Source organism: Eurytemora carolleeae, unplaced genomic scaffold (genome assembly GCF_000591075.1).
Source record: "Eurytemora carolleeae unplaced genomic scaffold, Eaff_2.0 scaffold1, whole genome shotgun sequence".
Lineage (NCBI taxonomy): Eukaryota > Metazoa > Arthropoda > Copepoda > Calanoida > Temoridae > Eurytemora > Eurytemora carolleeae.
In genome coordinates this window covers 543,326-558,915 of record NW_019396081.1, presented here as the reverse complement: position 1 = coordinate 558,915, position 15,590 = coordinate 543,326, and the positions used below count along the sequence as shown (strand labels likewise).

At 30.6% G+C, this 15,590-nt stretch overlaps 2 protein-coding genes across 3 annotated transcripts; both read right to left on the bottom strand.

The window, feature by feature from the left end:
• Positions 1–2,171: 2,171 nt before the first annotated feature.
• Positions 2,172–5,171, bottom strand: LOC111716933 (uncharacterized). 2 transcript variants are annotated; one of them, XM_023492453.1, is made up of 7 exons: positions 4,606–5,171; positions 3,999–4,175; positions 3,448–3,531; positions 3,327–3,395; positions 3,149–3,229; positions 2,739–2,828; positions 2,172–2,355 (listed from the first exon to the last, which is right to left on the bottom strand). In XM_023492453.1, exons 2-7 carry the CDS (start codon positions 4,053–4,055, stop codon positions 2,296–2,298), a joined length of 441 nt encoding a protein of 146 aa, XP_023348221.1. In that variant the 5' UTR covers positions 4,056–4,175; positions 4,606–5,171; the 3' UTR covers positions 2,172–2,295. The 2 variants fall into 2 exon arrangements, with proteins under 2 accessions (XP_023348221.1, XP_023348216.1); XM_023492448.1 differs by lacking the exon at positions 4,606–5,171 and having other exon boundaries at positions 3,999–4,599.
• Positions 5,172–9,872: 4,701 nt separating this feature from the next.
• Positions 9,873–15,434, bottom strand: LOC111716925 (uncharacterized). The gene is made up of 6 exons (XM_023492438.1): positions 15,283–15,434; positions 13,985–14,062; positions 12,296–12,364; positions 11,698–11,778; positions 10,979–11,068; positions 9,873–10,530 (listed from the first exon to the last, which is right to left on the bottom strand). Exons 1-6 carry the CDS (start codon positions 15,337–15,339, stop codon positions 10,471–10,473), a joined length of 435 nt encoding a protein of 144 aa, XP_023348206.1. The 5' UTR covers positions 15,340–15,434; the 3' UTR covers positions 9,873–10,470.
• Between the last annotated feature and the right edge of the window lie 156 nt (positions 15,435–15,590).

Here is a 15,590-nt window from a genome sequence, read left to right as displayed (position 1 = left end):
ATAGTTTAATAAGAAAGATATTTTGCCTGATATGGTTTATTTTTTTCTTTTCCCGAAGGCCCAAGGGCTAATAAGCTACTTGCATCAAAAAAAGAAGAAAAAAAGTTGAGGTACAAGATGCAGAGATTTGAGTTAAACTATAAATAAATGTATTACTGAGAATTTTTGCATCACGAAGAGCTAATTTTTATTATTAATACAGGGAAAGTAAAGGATATAAATGCCTGTAAAGATCGACCACGAAAATCTTTAGTTTCCCAAAACTAAGATTCGAAAAAAACTCTCCTGCCAGCTTGAGGATGTGTACGAACAACTTCTCCTAAACCTGGCAATATTTTATATAGAATTTCATTTTGTCTCGGTTACTCTTTACTGTACGATGGTTAATTCGAAACATTAATCTAATAAAAGAAGGGAAAAAGATAAGCTTCTCAAAATACAAAAAAAAGATTTAACCCCATCATTTCACAATTTTTTTCATTTTCTTCTATTTTGTCTCAGATAGTGTGCCCCCCTTCCTTCTGGGGTCAAAGAGGGGAGAGGGGTAAGTTCTCGAGGGTGCCGCTGAATAAATTTCCAGATGTGCGACACATTTTTTATGAAGCATTGGGGTAAATCTAGCTCAAATACGAAACTTGAGAATTTAAGAATAATTTTCCTAAATGGCCCTGCAGCCATTTTATTGTTTTTCTCGACATTTTTGCCCTTTTCAACCATTCTCGGCCAAATCTGGTAAATTTCTGTACATTTTTTAGGAATTTTGAAATGTGATACAATTTTGGAGATGATTTAACTTAGAATTGACAATATTTTCTATTCTATTGCTGTCTAAAAAAATTTAAAAATAGCCTTCAAATGTTTTATTGACAAGTTTAGAGGCAAATGTGTTAGGTATTGTCCAAAAAAAGCAATAAATAAAACCGTTTTCTGTGCATTTTTCTCCTAACTCTTCTTGCTTGGCCAAAAAATGTCGCCTATAAAATAATTTTTAATCATGAAAAGATGCCCTTTGATGTCTCGTGCAGTACAAAAAAACTCCAATATCTTTAAAGACCACGGAGGTATTATCCTTTCAGTGAATCATTTTAACCAAAGAAGATGAATTTAATGGGCCTAAAAGTAATGTTACTCATAAAGGAAGGTTTTAAGTGTTGCTAAACTAATTTACTAAAATTTCTTTATCTCAGCCGTTTACAAAGATATCAAACATTTTTTTCTGTGCAATCCGGAGAAAGGGAAGATCTGATCGATAATATTCGTAGACTAAATCAAATTTCTCTGTAAACCTGATGAAATAAAGTTTTAAACAAAATTCATTTTTAAGGTTGTTTCTTTGTTATATAAAATATATTTAACCAGTAAAATCGCCTCGTGTCTGGACGACCTCCTGGCCCTGGTTGTAAAATGAGTTTACGCCACAAAAAAAAAATCCAGTAAATTCATATCAGTCGTTCTGGAGACCAAAGTCCCTCAATCGTGACCATGATACTCCTTACACCAGGAAAGTGCATTTTTTTCGGACCTCGCCTGGTGCAGCCATGGGTCTAGGACTCCTGGACCCCAGCTCCATTGATCTGAATTCTTTACGACTATTTTTCCATGCCCATTGGTCAAGAGGGAGTTAATAAAAGGTCTTACAACACAAATACCTTTATCCCACCTTTGTCAGGGTTTTATAGATTTCAGTGTATAGATATGTTCTTTATAAACAAATAAAAACAACTTTGAAAGAAATTTCGGTTGCGGCTTTTTTCAGTTTCAGAAAGTTTTTAGTTTGGTCTCTGAATACCGCACGCACGTCACCCTGTATAATAATGACTTCGCTTTTTTAGCTTAATGTGTTTAATTCTGACGATTTCTCCGTTGTTTGTGAAGCAAGAAGTGAGCAAGTCACTTTTGTAAAACCCACAAATCAAAATAATCAGTTTTTATAAACAAATTATGGATAAAATGATTGTAAGAGTACCGTTGTTAAACGGACATGTCGTTGGAAATTATAATAATGTATTTGAATTGTAAATTATTTAGTTTAGAAGTATTCATTGATCACTTAAGTTTATGTATTTGTTTTATTATATTTCAAGTTGGAAATCTTTTTTCGCATTTAGATCTTTTATCTATTTTACACTGAACTATAAAATTTAGGTTTCTCGCCCCTGCAATAAATTCTCTTATACTTGAGTGAGTATATTTAACAGAAGTTCCAGCTTTACTGAATTTGAGCAAATATTTCGAGGTTAGGATTTAAAAATATCAGAATGGATTAGGTAGATTAGATAGGCCCAGACAACAGGGCTACCAGCATCCTTCAGGACCATCACCCTTATTCTGGTAATCATGGCAGGGCATTGCATCCTGTAGAATTCATAATTATATGTAAGCCAAGTAATACATAAATAGTTCGTCAGCTAACACTTCAACATGATTTGAAGTGTTTCTATTTTTATTTAGATTAATATAGATCCGTTAAAGCCTTGAGGAACTTTTCCTAAAGCTGTCAAGAATGAAAACCATTAACTGTAATCAACTGTTGTTATTATAAATATCCATCTTTACATGTAGATATCATTTGTAGATAAATGTAAAATTTTATTTGATTAAACACTTTCTCTTTGCATCATCTAGTAGGTAGATTTATTCTTAATTAGTTTATTTAAGGTTGATTAGGAAAGGAATAAAAAAGGTGTATATTATCTTGTTATTGATAAATCCTAAATACGTCATAAACTATGAATTTCCTGAAGTCTCTCTTCTAGTTTAGTTGGAGATAAATGTTCTGGTTGACAAGGAACATATCCATTACATGGTAGATATCCATTACCAGCATACTAACATACATGTACATTTAGTACAACAAACTTAGAATTACAAATTTCTAAAGGTTTCCCAGAAAAGATGCGACATAAATCTTTTATTACACATAAATTACGCAAGGAGTGTCCCAAAAAAGGAATGTTCATCTACTTCTGCGCAGTTAAAAGAATGTGACAAGTTTGTTCATTGAATTTTAATTAAATTGAGAACAATAAGTGTTTTTTGATGTATTGAATGTTTACATGCCCCCTCCCCTTCAAAACTTTCCGTTACGGGACTGTACATGGACTGTACGTACAATTCGTACATATATTAATAAAAAATTTGTGCTTACCCTCTCGTTTGATCCAACATGCTGTAGAAGAGGTTTAAAAGTAGATACGTTTGGATCATAGGCTGGGTCAATAAAACATATCTGAGATACAATTTCTGCTTTCATGAGGTTTTTTAATCATTGTTGCATGTAAGTTTTTGAATTTTTTAAAATCGTGGAATTGTTTGATTGTTTTTACCTTGACAACTATAGTTAATATTGTAAGGATGAGTAAACAAACCATACACACTACCAGAGCTATGTCATCCTTAATAAAATCAGTAAAATAAATGTTTAACCAATTCAGCTAGTGTTCTTACATTTCTGGCCTGTTTCTCCTTCGCCTCCTTCTTCGCTTCTTCCAACTCCTTTGCAGACTTGGATGCAGGGGCATCCTCATCCTCCTTTAAAAGCATTCATTCATTTATCATCGATTCATGTTACATATATATTTGTTTATGCGTTTATGATATATTTCTTTTTATACATTTACGATACGTTTTTGAGGCCAGAGGGAAAAACTTATTCATTATTTATATGTTAAGGAAGTGTTTTTAAATGACCCAAACATTAAAAGGAGATGTATGCAAGATACACAACGAGCAATCAGGAAATGTTCAAGTCACTTTTGAAGAGAAACCACAAATGAAAATAATTAGTTTTAGTTAATTGACGAAATTTACTAATTAACATATTTTTGTCGGCAAATAAAGTTTAAATGAAAAAGTAAAAAAACTGATTTAAAATTCAGTGATGGTGATGGACCAAACCTCTGTAGAGTAAAAAAGTAGATGTTAGTTCCACATTTAAAAAAAACTGGTGAAGTTTACAGTGTTGAATACAGATGATCCCATACAGCTTGTTTTCCTACCTCCTCTTCCATCTGCAACTTGTGAGACTTCTCTAGCTCCGACATTGAGAAAGTCATATTCGCTTAGTTCTTTTATGTATCTGTTTCAGTATTTAATTCTTGTGTTATGTACAACAGCACCTCTTAGAATTTGCTGTGTCACTATTTAGTTCATTTTATGTTTATTCTGTTTATCCTCTGAAAAATGTATTGTAAGTATATCTTGCTCACCTGCTACACAATGATCCAAACGTTTCAATCTATCACGCAAAAATCGATGATAACTTATTTTACACTAAAGCGAAGGGGAAGTGGGTTAAAGTTCTAAGCTGTATACATGTTTGTACAAAAAGTTAGGTAAAATCAAAGACCATTTTATTGCAGTATTGATGTATGTGGCTACATTTACTCCTTATGGTTCTTGTTCGTTTTTCAAATTTAATAAAACTTCCAAGATTTCAAAACTATATTCTGTTAAAATTGGCTATTTTTAAACTTTGAAATATTTTTATGCCCTGGGTGGCCTCTTTTTAATCTATGGTGAACATATCCTGAAACCGATATATTCCCAGCTGAGCTGGGGTAAAATATTTACTATTTTCTTATGGGTTTAAAAGTAAAATATCACCTGGCCCAGCTGAGTACACCTTTCAGTATTTGCGCATTTTTTGCTAAGTTCCCGCATTCTTTTGAATGATCATCTTCCAGCATTAATATTTGGGATTTTCTTTAATATGTACTTTTTAAAAGTTTAAACTTTATATAAGATGTTATATAATTGACGTGCCAATTTTGTGTATTTATTTATTTTGATAATGTTAAAATTTGAATTCATACTTCTTTCTTTCCAGGGCATAAAATTATCTAAAACCCTACTGGTTGAAGGGGGCTCATAAAGTCTTTTCGCCAAAAACATTTCTTTTTCTCGAGGATTCTACGCTATGCTTAAAAATCTCATCAAAAAAGTTTTTGGCTCAAATACTTTGTACCTCGCCTCCCTTCAACTAATAGGGCTATAAATAGTTATTTATTCTAAAATATGAAAGAAGAACAACAAAACGTTCGTTTTCGGTTTATTTTTGGTTTGCTTTTGCATATATTTTCTCTCGGGAACATTTTAAATGTCCAAAACCCCTCAAAAATAAACCAAAACTACACTAGCTATACAGCTACAGTTATAATGTTACAGTGTTGACTAATTTCACAAAATTTGTCGATCAATAGTTAAATTTTTTAAATACTAAATTTTATAATATTTTAAAATTAAATAGTTTAATTTTTTGAAAGCGTAAAAGTCTCACAGATGATTTAATGTATTAAAAAAGCAAAAAAAAGTGAAATGAAAGTTTTTTTGGAGTCTTTTTTAAATGTCATTTAAGAATTTTCTTATTTGTAACCGCTTTGTTTTTTAACTTAAAAGCGACTTTCTTTCAGCTATATACTTGGATTGTAAACAAAACGAGCATTTTGAGGAGCTGTACAAAAACATATTTTTTGGTAAAAAACCTATATTTATTGGAAATAATTATCTTCAAGAAAGATCAGCCACCATTTTTTAGTATAATAGTATTTTAAAAATCCTTTATCAACTATTTTTTACTCCCTTTCCATAGATTAATAAGAATAATTAATTTATGTCCCTTCCCTGATAGAGCTAATCTGATTTAAAGTTACAGTGAAAATTGTGATCATACATTATATTAATCAACGATTGTAATATTTACACAACTAAATATCAGAAATAGGCCAACTTATCAAACTAAAAATTACACAATGTATTCCTTTTTTTACCCCCAAGTGTGGTACTTTTGGCCCGAAGGAGTCCAGTAGGAATTGAACAGTGTTTCAAAAACTTATTTCTCTGCCAAGAAAAACCCAGAACAGGTAATTTTCTTTTCTTTTCACACTTTAGCCTTTATTTCCACACCAAAATAATTATTGTCATCTAATTTACCAAATTATTGTTCTGCCAAGAGAAGATAATTTTGGAAATAAATATACTATACAGGGTGTCTGAAAAAACAGGAAATTCTGGTCTACACTCTACCAACCCGTTTGGAATCGGCTTTTCAAAATGGAAGTCATTATCTACGTAATTTACTGAGTCCATTTGTAGGCTTGTAAAATGTCAATACTATAAGGATCCTATTATTTTAATATACATTTTTCCAAAGGTAGGAAATCTATCTTTTGATGGTTCTGTGTCTTTTCAATATCTTCTAATATCATACAGTGATAACCAGAAAACATTGGAATAAGAAGACGACATTATAGCAATACTTTAGAGTATTTGATGTTGTTACAAAGCAAACAGTTTTACTAGACACTTTAAAATCACTAATTTAGTGTAATGTTTACACTTCATATTTGCTGTGTCTCATGCTCATCAGACTTTTTAAAGTAATAACTTGATTCTAAAAGTCGTCTTCCTATTCCAGAGTTTTCTGGTTATCACTATAAGTATCTTAGGTTTGATAAAATTTTGAAAATTGTGATTGATTGATTGCTATTTCCATTTTGATTTCCAGGTTTCTGCTAACATGTCCTTGCTTATTGTCTGAATTGACAGAACTAGAATGCCAAACCAAATAAAGCTGAAAATACTCGAAATGCAAAGTGGCGAGTAAATTTTGTGACAATAGATATGTAACAGAGATTATCTGCTTGCGACATTTTGTTTTCAATTTTAGATTACAGTTAAGTTTGTCACAATTGTCTATCATGTGTAACAAAACATCTGTTGGCTCCTAATCTTTCAGCCTTTCGTGAAATAGTGGCGTCAAGGGAGTCCAGGGCAGCTGTTGCTTTGGGTTTAAACTTTTGATTTAAGAAACCCCCGGCGGTGAAAATAACAAGAATTCATATCAATCAATTCTTATATGTTTTAAACCATAACTCTTTTTATGTATACTTAAAACTAGAGGAGTTACAAGGTCACAAAGTGCTACCAGTAATGTTCCACAAATCTGAACTTCTTCTGTCTAGTTTACAGTTTGCAGTAAATCATGTCTTCTCAATGACCTTCTATGAACAACTCGATCGGGTTTTCTAATGAATATTCAGGAAAATTGCAAACGGAGATTATCTTTTTTGGCGTGCCAACTGAACAAACAAAAAACACCGTTTACAAACAATTTTTGGAACAATCCTTTTAGATAAATATTTACAACCAAACTATCTGAGTTCGGTTCAAGAACTCCATGAATTCTAAATGAAAGGATCCGAAGTTTTTAGTATTTAAAAGTGATCATTTTGTCGCAATTTGTGCTTCAGCCCCTGTATAAAACTTTTAAATCTTTTAAAAAACTGTACAGTATGGATCTGATACTTTCCTGCCACCATAGATAATGGTTCTTGAAGAAAAATAAATCGAAGGCATTACAAGAAAAGTTTTCGATTTTCTGATCCATCTACTCGAGGTTTTAACGAAAATAGTGGAAATATGGATTAATCTATTAATCATATAACTAAATAAAAATAAAAGATCAGAGTTCAAAACTTTTGATTTGTTGTGGATTAGTTATTTGTATTCGTTTAAATGATTGAAAATTCTCGGACATTTAGTGGTCGGAATCCATGCTTAAATGTGGGTAAATAACATTCTTTGAACCTAGTAATTACTTAGACCAAGCCTAGTAGATAACGCCCTATTATCAATACAAGTTTTGACCTCAGACAAGATTAAGGCTTATTCTAGAAAAGGGAAAAATCTTTATTCTTCATGTCATTAACTATGTTAAACCCTCTTTTAAGTAACAAAAGCGAGAAAGAAAAAGAAATTGTTCACTTGCCACCGACTCTAGGGTTTTAATCCTTATGTTTTGGAACCCTTTCTTGTATCTCTAAACCTTTCATATTTTTAACGTATTGAATAATAGATGGTTTGAGATTTAAAAGGTTCACATCAGGTTGCAAAGATATAACTCATAAGGATTGGAATATTAGTGTATGAGGCGAGTAATCGTCATTTTTCTGGATTGTCTTTGTTAGGAAAACCGAAACATTCTGATGTCGAATTAACAGAAAAATAGATATATGTATATATTATACATATGTATCTATTTTAAAAAGTGTTAGTATTTTCGTTGTGTATAGTTTATGGCAGTCTTAAGCTAGAAAGACACTTTTTCGACAATATCTGTCAGAATTAATGAAGAAATCCAAGCTGAGTAAATTTATTGATTTTTTTTAATGATATTATCTAAATACAATGGTATTTCTGGGATTTTAGACTAAGGCGTGCAAAAAATAAATATATTAATAGATAAAAATATTATGTGTGCGTGGACTTTTTCTAATGTCTTAAAATTACAGGTATTTCATATCTTAATTCTGTAATCTATAGATACAAGATATAAACAGATAAATATATTTACCCTCCGCCAAAAGACGTTTTGTGGGGTATTCATAAATATCGAAACTTATTCTTTAATATTTGCAAATTTCATTTCAAAAATTAGATAGAATTAATTTAGCTGGAAGGTAGTGTTACAAAAAATTAAAGAAATGTAGAACGAATCTGAATTAAATTTTATTTAAATAAATTGTTTAAAAAGGGATAGATACATAGTTGCACTGGCCAGGAAATATATTACAAACAAATCATAAAAATCCACTATTTTCATTTATTTATATCATTATGATGAGTGTGTGTAGAGAATTTAATTCTGAAAACTATTACAATTTCTATAGAATCAGTTAAGTATTTATAAAATTAAAGAGTTTAATTTGGATTCGTTCTATTTCCCTTCTCAATTTCTTAGTTACTGGGTAGCACTGTTACAAGATGAAAATAAAAAAAAGAAGATTACAAGGTTTTATTCAACATGTGTGGTTGGTTGTTTACATTTTGGTCTCAACATTCGATAAAAGAATTACAGGGAACATGCATTAACAGAGTAATGTTTACGTTAGAATTTATATTAATAAATACATGCATTTTCAGCCAAAATAAGTCTGAAAATATTTGAGCAAAAATGGACATGATCACAGAGTACTTATTGTCCAGAAATCTTTTTACCTGAACAGTAGGGTTTCCAGTCGCAAATTATGTTTGCGCAAATTTTTTATCGAAAAGGAATATTCAGAACCGTTTGCCAAAGTCAGAAAGACAGGCATGACCAAGGTTATAATGCAAGGAAAGTTATTTCACCACGCATATTTTGTACTGCAGTGTCTGTCTCTGGGCGCTGATGTAAACACAAGACGGATGTCGAAGCCTTACATGTGATCCATCTTTCACATAACAAATCAATGAAATATTCTGGTCATAGGAAAATATTATGTGAATTATCTAAATTATCAAAATTTAATGATTTTAACCTTCTCGGATACTAAACGAACACTGATGCATCTATTCATGTTTACAAATTCCGCCCAGAGAGAACTGGTTTCAATAAGTACGCATAGTATACGCAACTGAAATTAACTTTTCTTGCATTATAACCTTGGGCATGACAAGATATAAGAGAAATTACCATGCTCGCAAACTATAACTTTTCCGCAGTTTTATGATCTTTTGCTCTCATCGCAAAATTGAGCAAAAAAGAAACTTTGACCTTCAATTCGCATAACTTTTTTATTGCGTTTGAAAATCCTACTAAAATAAATATTGACAAACAGCCTGAAATTATATTTCTATTTTGATCCTACATGTTTAAACTTCAGGAAATTTGTAAATATCAAAAAAGCATATTCTTTAAGTCTTCAAAGAGAACATATTGAATGGAATTATCCAATTGAAGTTGTTATATTTACTTACATTTTAAATATCTTTTGAATCAGACAAATACCCTTTTTATTATTGTTAGATAAAAGTGTGGAGAAAACATGATTTAAATTGTTTAGCCAAATAATATTTTTATATTAGCATTATATATATATTAAAATTGTAATAAAAAGGATATTTATATAAAACTAACAGATTTTTTACAAAAACAAAATGTCTTTTGTTCTAGATTTAAGACTTATTACCTAAAGGCTAAAATTAAAGAGTTTTTAAGAGAAAGAATAAACCACAGACATTTTTATTTTCCATAATAAAATGTAACATTGAATGTGGAAATTCTGAAATATTTTCTTTTTATTCACCTTTAGTTCTGAGCTAGGAGTGTTGTTATCTAAGAATTAAAGCTGCAACAGGAATAATTTTGTTTACAACCTACATTTTTAATAATAAACTGTCATTGTTTTTTACCTATTGAAAGACCGAAAAGTTTTTTCTCTGTGTATAAAATTGTTCTATGATTAGAAGCAAAAACACGGGGCAATTGGTCGAATCTCTATATATATATGAAACTTTACATTGCACAGTGCACAACCAATGGGAACATCGGGGTGTTTGTAAAATAAAATAGTTTTCGACACGGAGAAAATACTTTTTAAAGTAAAAACCAATTGATTATGAACAGGAACAAATAAACTTATTACATAGGGTTCCCTTGATATAATTTTACCATATTGAATTATTAAAATTTTATTTCACCATTTTGTTCTACCAGCAACCTGATGGACCATCACCCTTCTCATTGTAATCATGGCATGGCATTGCGTCCTGGCATGATTGGTATACGTTTAATAAGAAAAGAGAAGTGTAATTTTGCATTAAAAAATTGATAATAACGAGATTTAAATGGTACGTTGAAAACTTTCAATTACGGAATGTGTAAGTTATAGAAATTCATTTTTTTATAATTTAAAAGTCATCTTTACAGTTTATTTTTAAAGCACGGGATATTGCATTTTGCAATAACTGTTTATTTTGTAATTTTAGGCTGCCAAGTTATATTTTTAAATGTAGGGACAGAAAGTATGCGGTTAAAACTATCTTTGGAATTTTACCTGTTAAAAAGTCTTGAAGTTTCAAATACTTAATGATTTTAAAGGACAAAATTATTCAGCTGCAAGAAACCCATAAATGAAAGAAAATTTCCTTACATGAAATGAAAGGAAATGTCTCTTAAAATCATCAAAATATTTAAACAATATCCAATCATGGATTCCTTAATGCGTTCTTCTAATTCATGCGGTGAAAGATATTCCGGTTGGCAGGGTATATATCCGTTGCAGGGGAGATATCCATTTCCGGTATACTGAATCCACAAATCAAAAAATATCAATATCTTTTGAAAGTCTAAAAATCTCTAAGAATTTTACTTTTATTATCAAAAATCCTCAAAATCCATGAAAATCATATTCACACGAAATCATACGTAATCTGAACCGCTGCCACGAAAAAGAACAATAAACGATCTTTCACGTAATAAAAATCTTCTATGAGTTATAATCTTGAATTAAATAACCTAAAGAACCCGAGGTTTAACACTTGGATTTCTAAAATTGTTTCACAAGATAGATATTTAAATTTGGGGGTTTCTAGAATCGTGGATGGCAGTGGCACAGTTCACAAAATCGTCACTTAATATTTAAAAACCACTTTAAATATGATTTTAAACTGGCACTTATAATTAAATTTTAATCCTAATATTAAGATCTAGTGTCTTTTTTTAGTGACTCAGTGGCCGAATTTAAAGAATTTGAGCGGCGGTTTAAATTTAAGCCGCGGCTTGAATATGGTTGGTTCCACTTAAAATTGTATCAAATGTTTCAAGATTTAAGCCGGCGCTTAATTCAAACCGGGTTTTGGCAGATTTAAACCGCGGCTCAAATTCTTTAAATTCCATCTCTGATTTATTGTTTTATTGTAATTTTGTGGCAATTCCTTTTCGTTAGAGCCAACGTTCTGTTTGAGAGGACGAAATGTTACAAGGTTTGGATCAGAAACAGGATCAACAAACATTATCTGAACAAACATTTTAATAGATTAAATTAGCTAATTGTCGACCACATAAATAAGCATTTAATTTATATCTCTTTATACGTGAAGAAAATGTATGCAATGAAACAAAGAGGTAACGGAAAATTCAACTATTACTAGGCTTTCAGGGCGCTTCGCGCCCATCTTCAATTTCAATTGAAAACATTTTCGCTTTGTATACATTATAAACAAAAAAACAAAAAAAAGCTCGCGGAATTTATAAAAAAATTCGTGGAGGCTAATTTTTGAAATTTTGATCTCCATTAACCTACCCTGGGGTCATGTGAAGTCCCACACAAAGTTTGGGCCCGATCGGTTCAGCTGTTTTGACGTTTTTTGGACACAAAAAAACAGTAACTCAGTCAAGCAAAGTATATATATAGATTACAAAAATCTGGAGCTAAGCTAGAACTTTAAAAAGAAGAGAATATTTTTAAATATCTACTATTTAAGTTTTATTTTACTATTTCTAAATACTTTTAATAATTAAATTTCCACTTACTTTGAACACTACAGTTAATGCAGTAAGAAGAATTAGACAGACCATACAAACAACAAGGGCAATATCATCCTTGAAAGATAATTAATAATTATTAATTGAAAAATTATTAATTTTGAAAGTTTCTTTTAAATGGTTAACTTTTCAAACAAAAATTTCGATTTCTGGAAAAAGTTTTTGCAGCATTTCAAGGAATTTTTTCTAAAGTGGTCGGCGACTATATCAATATAATGTAGTCGGATTTTATATATCATATATTTCTTCCCAATAGGCATTTTTCAAATTACAAGTTTACAATTTAACAAAGAGATGCTGTTGATTGGCAGTTTCTCTTTTTTTACATGTAAATGTGTCTCTGCTGTTTTAAAGATGTGTGAAATCAAAAAATTAAATAGAAAGTCGTCTTCGTTTTATTGATATATACGACGACGAATGTATATAAAATGAAATGGGACAAATTAAGAACCTGAAGAACCAATAGAAAAAGTGTTAATCAAGCTATTTATATTAAATAGAAAGTCGTCTTCGTTTTATTGATATATACGACGACGAATGTATATAAAATGAAATGGGACAAATTAAGAACTTGAAGAACCAATAGAAAAAGTGTTAATCAAGCTATTTATAAAGTTATGGATGTACATTTCCTACATTTTTATACATATTATTAGAGAAGGGGAGGAAGGCCAACCACACCAATCTCTAGTCCGAACCACATTCTCCTCATTTTCTCGTCCGAACCACCTCAAAATCCTCGTCCTTTCAATATTTTTTTTTAAGTGTCTAATCCTTCCAGATAAAACTATTTTTAAAGAATCGGGCCACGTTAGGACATAAATAAAATATCAAATTTTTGTAAATCGAAAAAAAAGTTTCAATTGAATTAAAGATTTGTCTAATGTCTTTAAAAATGTTCACCTTTTTTACGCGCATTTTTAAATATTCCTGGTGTAGAATGCCGCAAATAATTCCAAGTTTATAGAACTTCAATCTTTTTTGTTAACTTTAGTGAAAACCATAGAATTTTTCCTGGTGATTCCATGGGGAAAATTATAGGCAGAGGTATGCCGAATATTTTGTTATTTTTTCATATCACGAAGGTTAGCCATTACGGAGGTAGAAGAGATTTAAGTTTTACCTAAATAAAGTTTGACATCATTCTCATGGGTTTGAAGATTCCAACATGATATAATCATTGCAATACTTTAGTCCATCCATATTTTATGCCCTAACGTTGCCAGATTTAAAAAAAATAGTTTAATCTTCAAGAATTGGAAACTTTTTAACACAAAATAATCGAAGGATGAGGATTCCGAGGACGAGAAAATGAGGAGAATGCGGTTCGGACTAGAGATTGATGTGGTTGGCCTTCCTCCCCTCATTAGAGTATTAAGCTAATTTTGTAATAATATTCTGTAAGAAGTTTCCAAGCATTTTGCTTGTGCATTATTGAAGAAAGTGAGAAACTGTGCTTCAAAGTCTGATTTTCTAATCCCTATATCTGCTAAACTTAATATCGTAGACCCTAGATATTTTTAACTTTGAATTCTGTTAGATCATAAAATCTAAGTTTGAAATTTATAAGGTGTACACTATACAGGTAGATCTAAGAATTTAAAAAGTTGAGTTTACGGCAAAGACTAAATTCATTTTTAAAACATAATTTCATTAGATTGGTGTTTATTTACTCACATTTCGAGCTTGTTTCTCCTTTTCTGCTTTTTTTGCTTCTTCCAACTCTTTGGTAGATTTCAAGGGTAAGTCGTCTTCCTAGCAAAATGTTTCATTATTTATCCTCAAAAGATCATTTTTAACTCTTCTATAAACAAATTCTTTTAAACCTTCGGATTTAACTTGTATTGTTTCTAATATTTTAATACATTTCAAGAGTTAAAAACAGATTTGGTACTTTTTTACATTTTTTTCTATCGAAATATAATTCAGATGAATTCTAGATTAAAAGTAGATAGAAACAGTACAATGTAGTCCACAAAACGTCATAAATTTGAGCATTAAAACTGCAAAGAGAAATAACAAATGTCAAAAATACTAAACGTTGAATCTGAATTATTTTGAAGTTGTGATTGTTTTTCTTTTATCAATATTAATTATTTTTCCACCTTTAATATCTACCTATAAAGATGAAAAAGAGCTAAATAGAAAAAAATTAAAAATGATTTTCTGTTTCGCCCTATGAAATTTTTTTTTTACCCTAGATTCTTATACATTTAATCCTATTTCCGCCAGCAGGTCATATACATACAGTGAAACCCTTAATAACGAATACATCGGAAGAATTTATCAAATGTTGTCTTGACAATTTTTCAATGAGTTTTATACTATATTACGTAAATTTCAGTATTTGCCAAAATAAATAAATAGCCATGAATATGCGGGAACAATTTTAAAGAGTTCCATATGATCATTTAATCAAAAAACTAAATATTTGCAACATTCCACTATCAGAAAGTGAAGAATACGACATTTGATGAATTCTTTCGATGTATTCGTTATTAAGGGTTTCACTGTAGTTAAAGGCCGGATCGGAAGTGACACTCTATTTGAAGAGTGGAGTGTTTGATTCACAATAGTACACTCTAGATGTCGGACTAATTCTTGTTAAACTACGAAAATGCTATTAATTGTTAAACACTTTGTTAGCAAGCTGTTTTATATTGGAGAAATATTGATATTTACTTTTTAGAAGTCGTGGATAATAAATATTTCAATTTTTTCTAACCGCTTTGAACGTGAAATAATCTGTATTTCCAATGGACACAAGTATCGCAGGCTGACTACTAAGTTGGGTTGACGCTGTATACTAGCGTACGCTCCAAATTTACAGGAATTCTAACGTTATTAGGGAGATATAAACCGGGAGTTCTCTGTCCTCGATAAACAGTCAACAGTTTTTACAAATCGGACATTGCTATCTTTGCATGGAAGGTCACTTGAAATTACACATACAGTCCCTTTAAAGGCAGAATTACCTCCTGTTCCATTTCGATCCTATGAGACTGATCCAGCTCAGACATAGAAAACGTCATCTTCCACCAAAATCAAGCTTTCAAGATTTTAAAGCAAATGTACAAAGTATATCTAAAGCCACATTTTCAACTCTGAAAAAAAATATTTATTCATTAAACTTGGTTTCATTTTTTTAAATTTCCATGAGAAATTACTGTCAGTCATTTTGTATCCATTTCTCAAAATTTAAAATATCGGAATAAAAATAATTAAAAGGAACAAATTCAAGCTTTATAGTTTCATTGGCTTTCTAATTGTAACAAATTGGAAA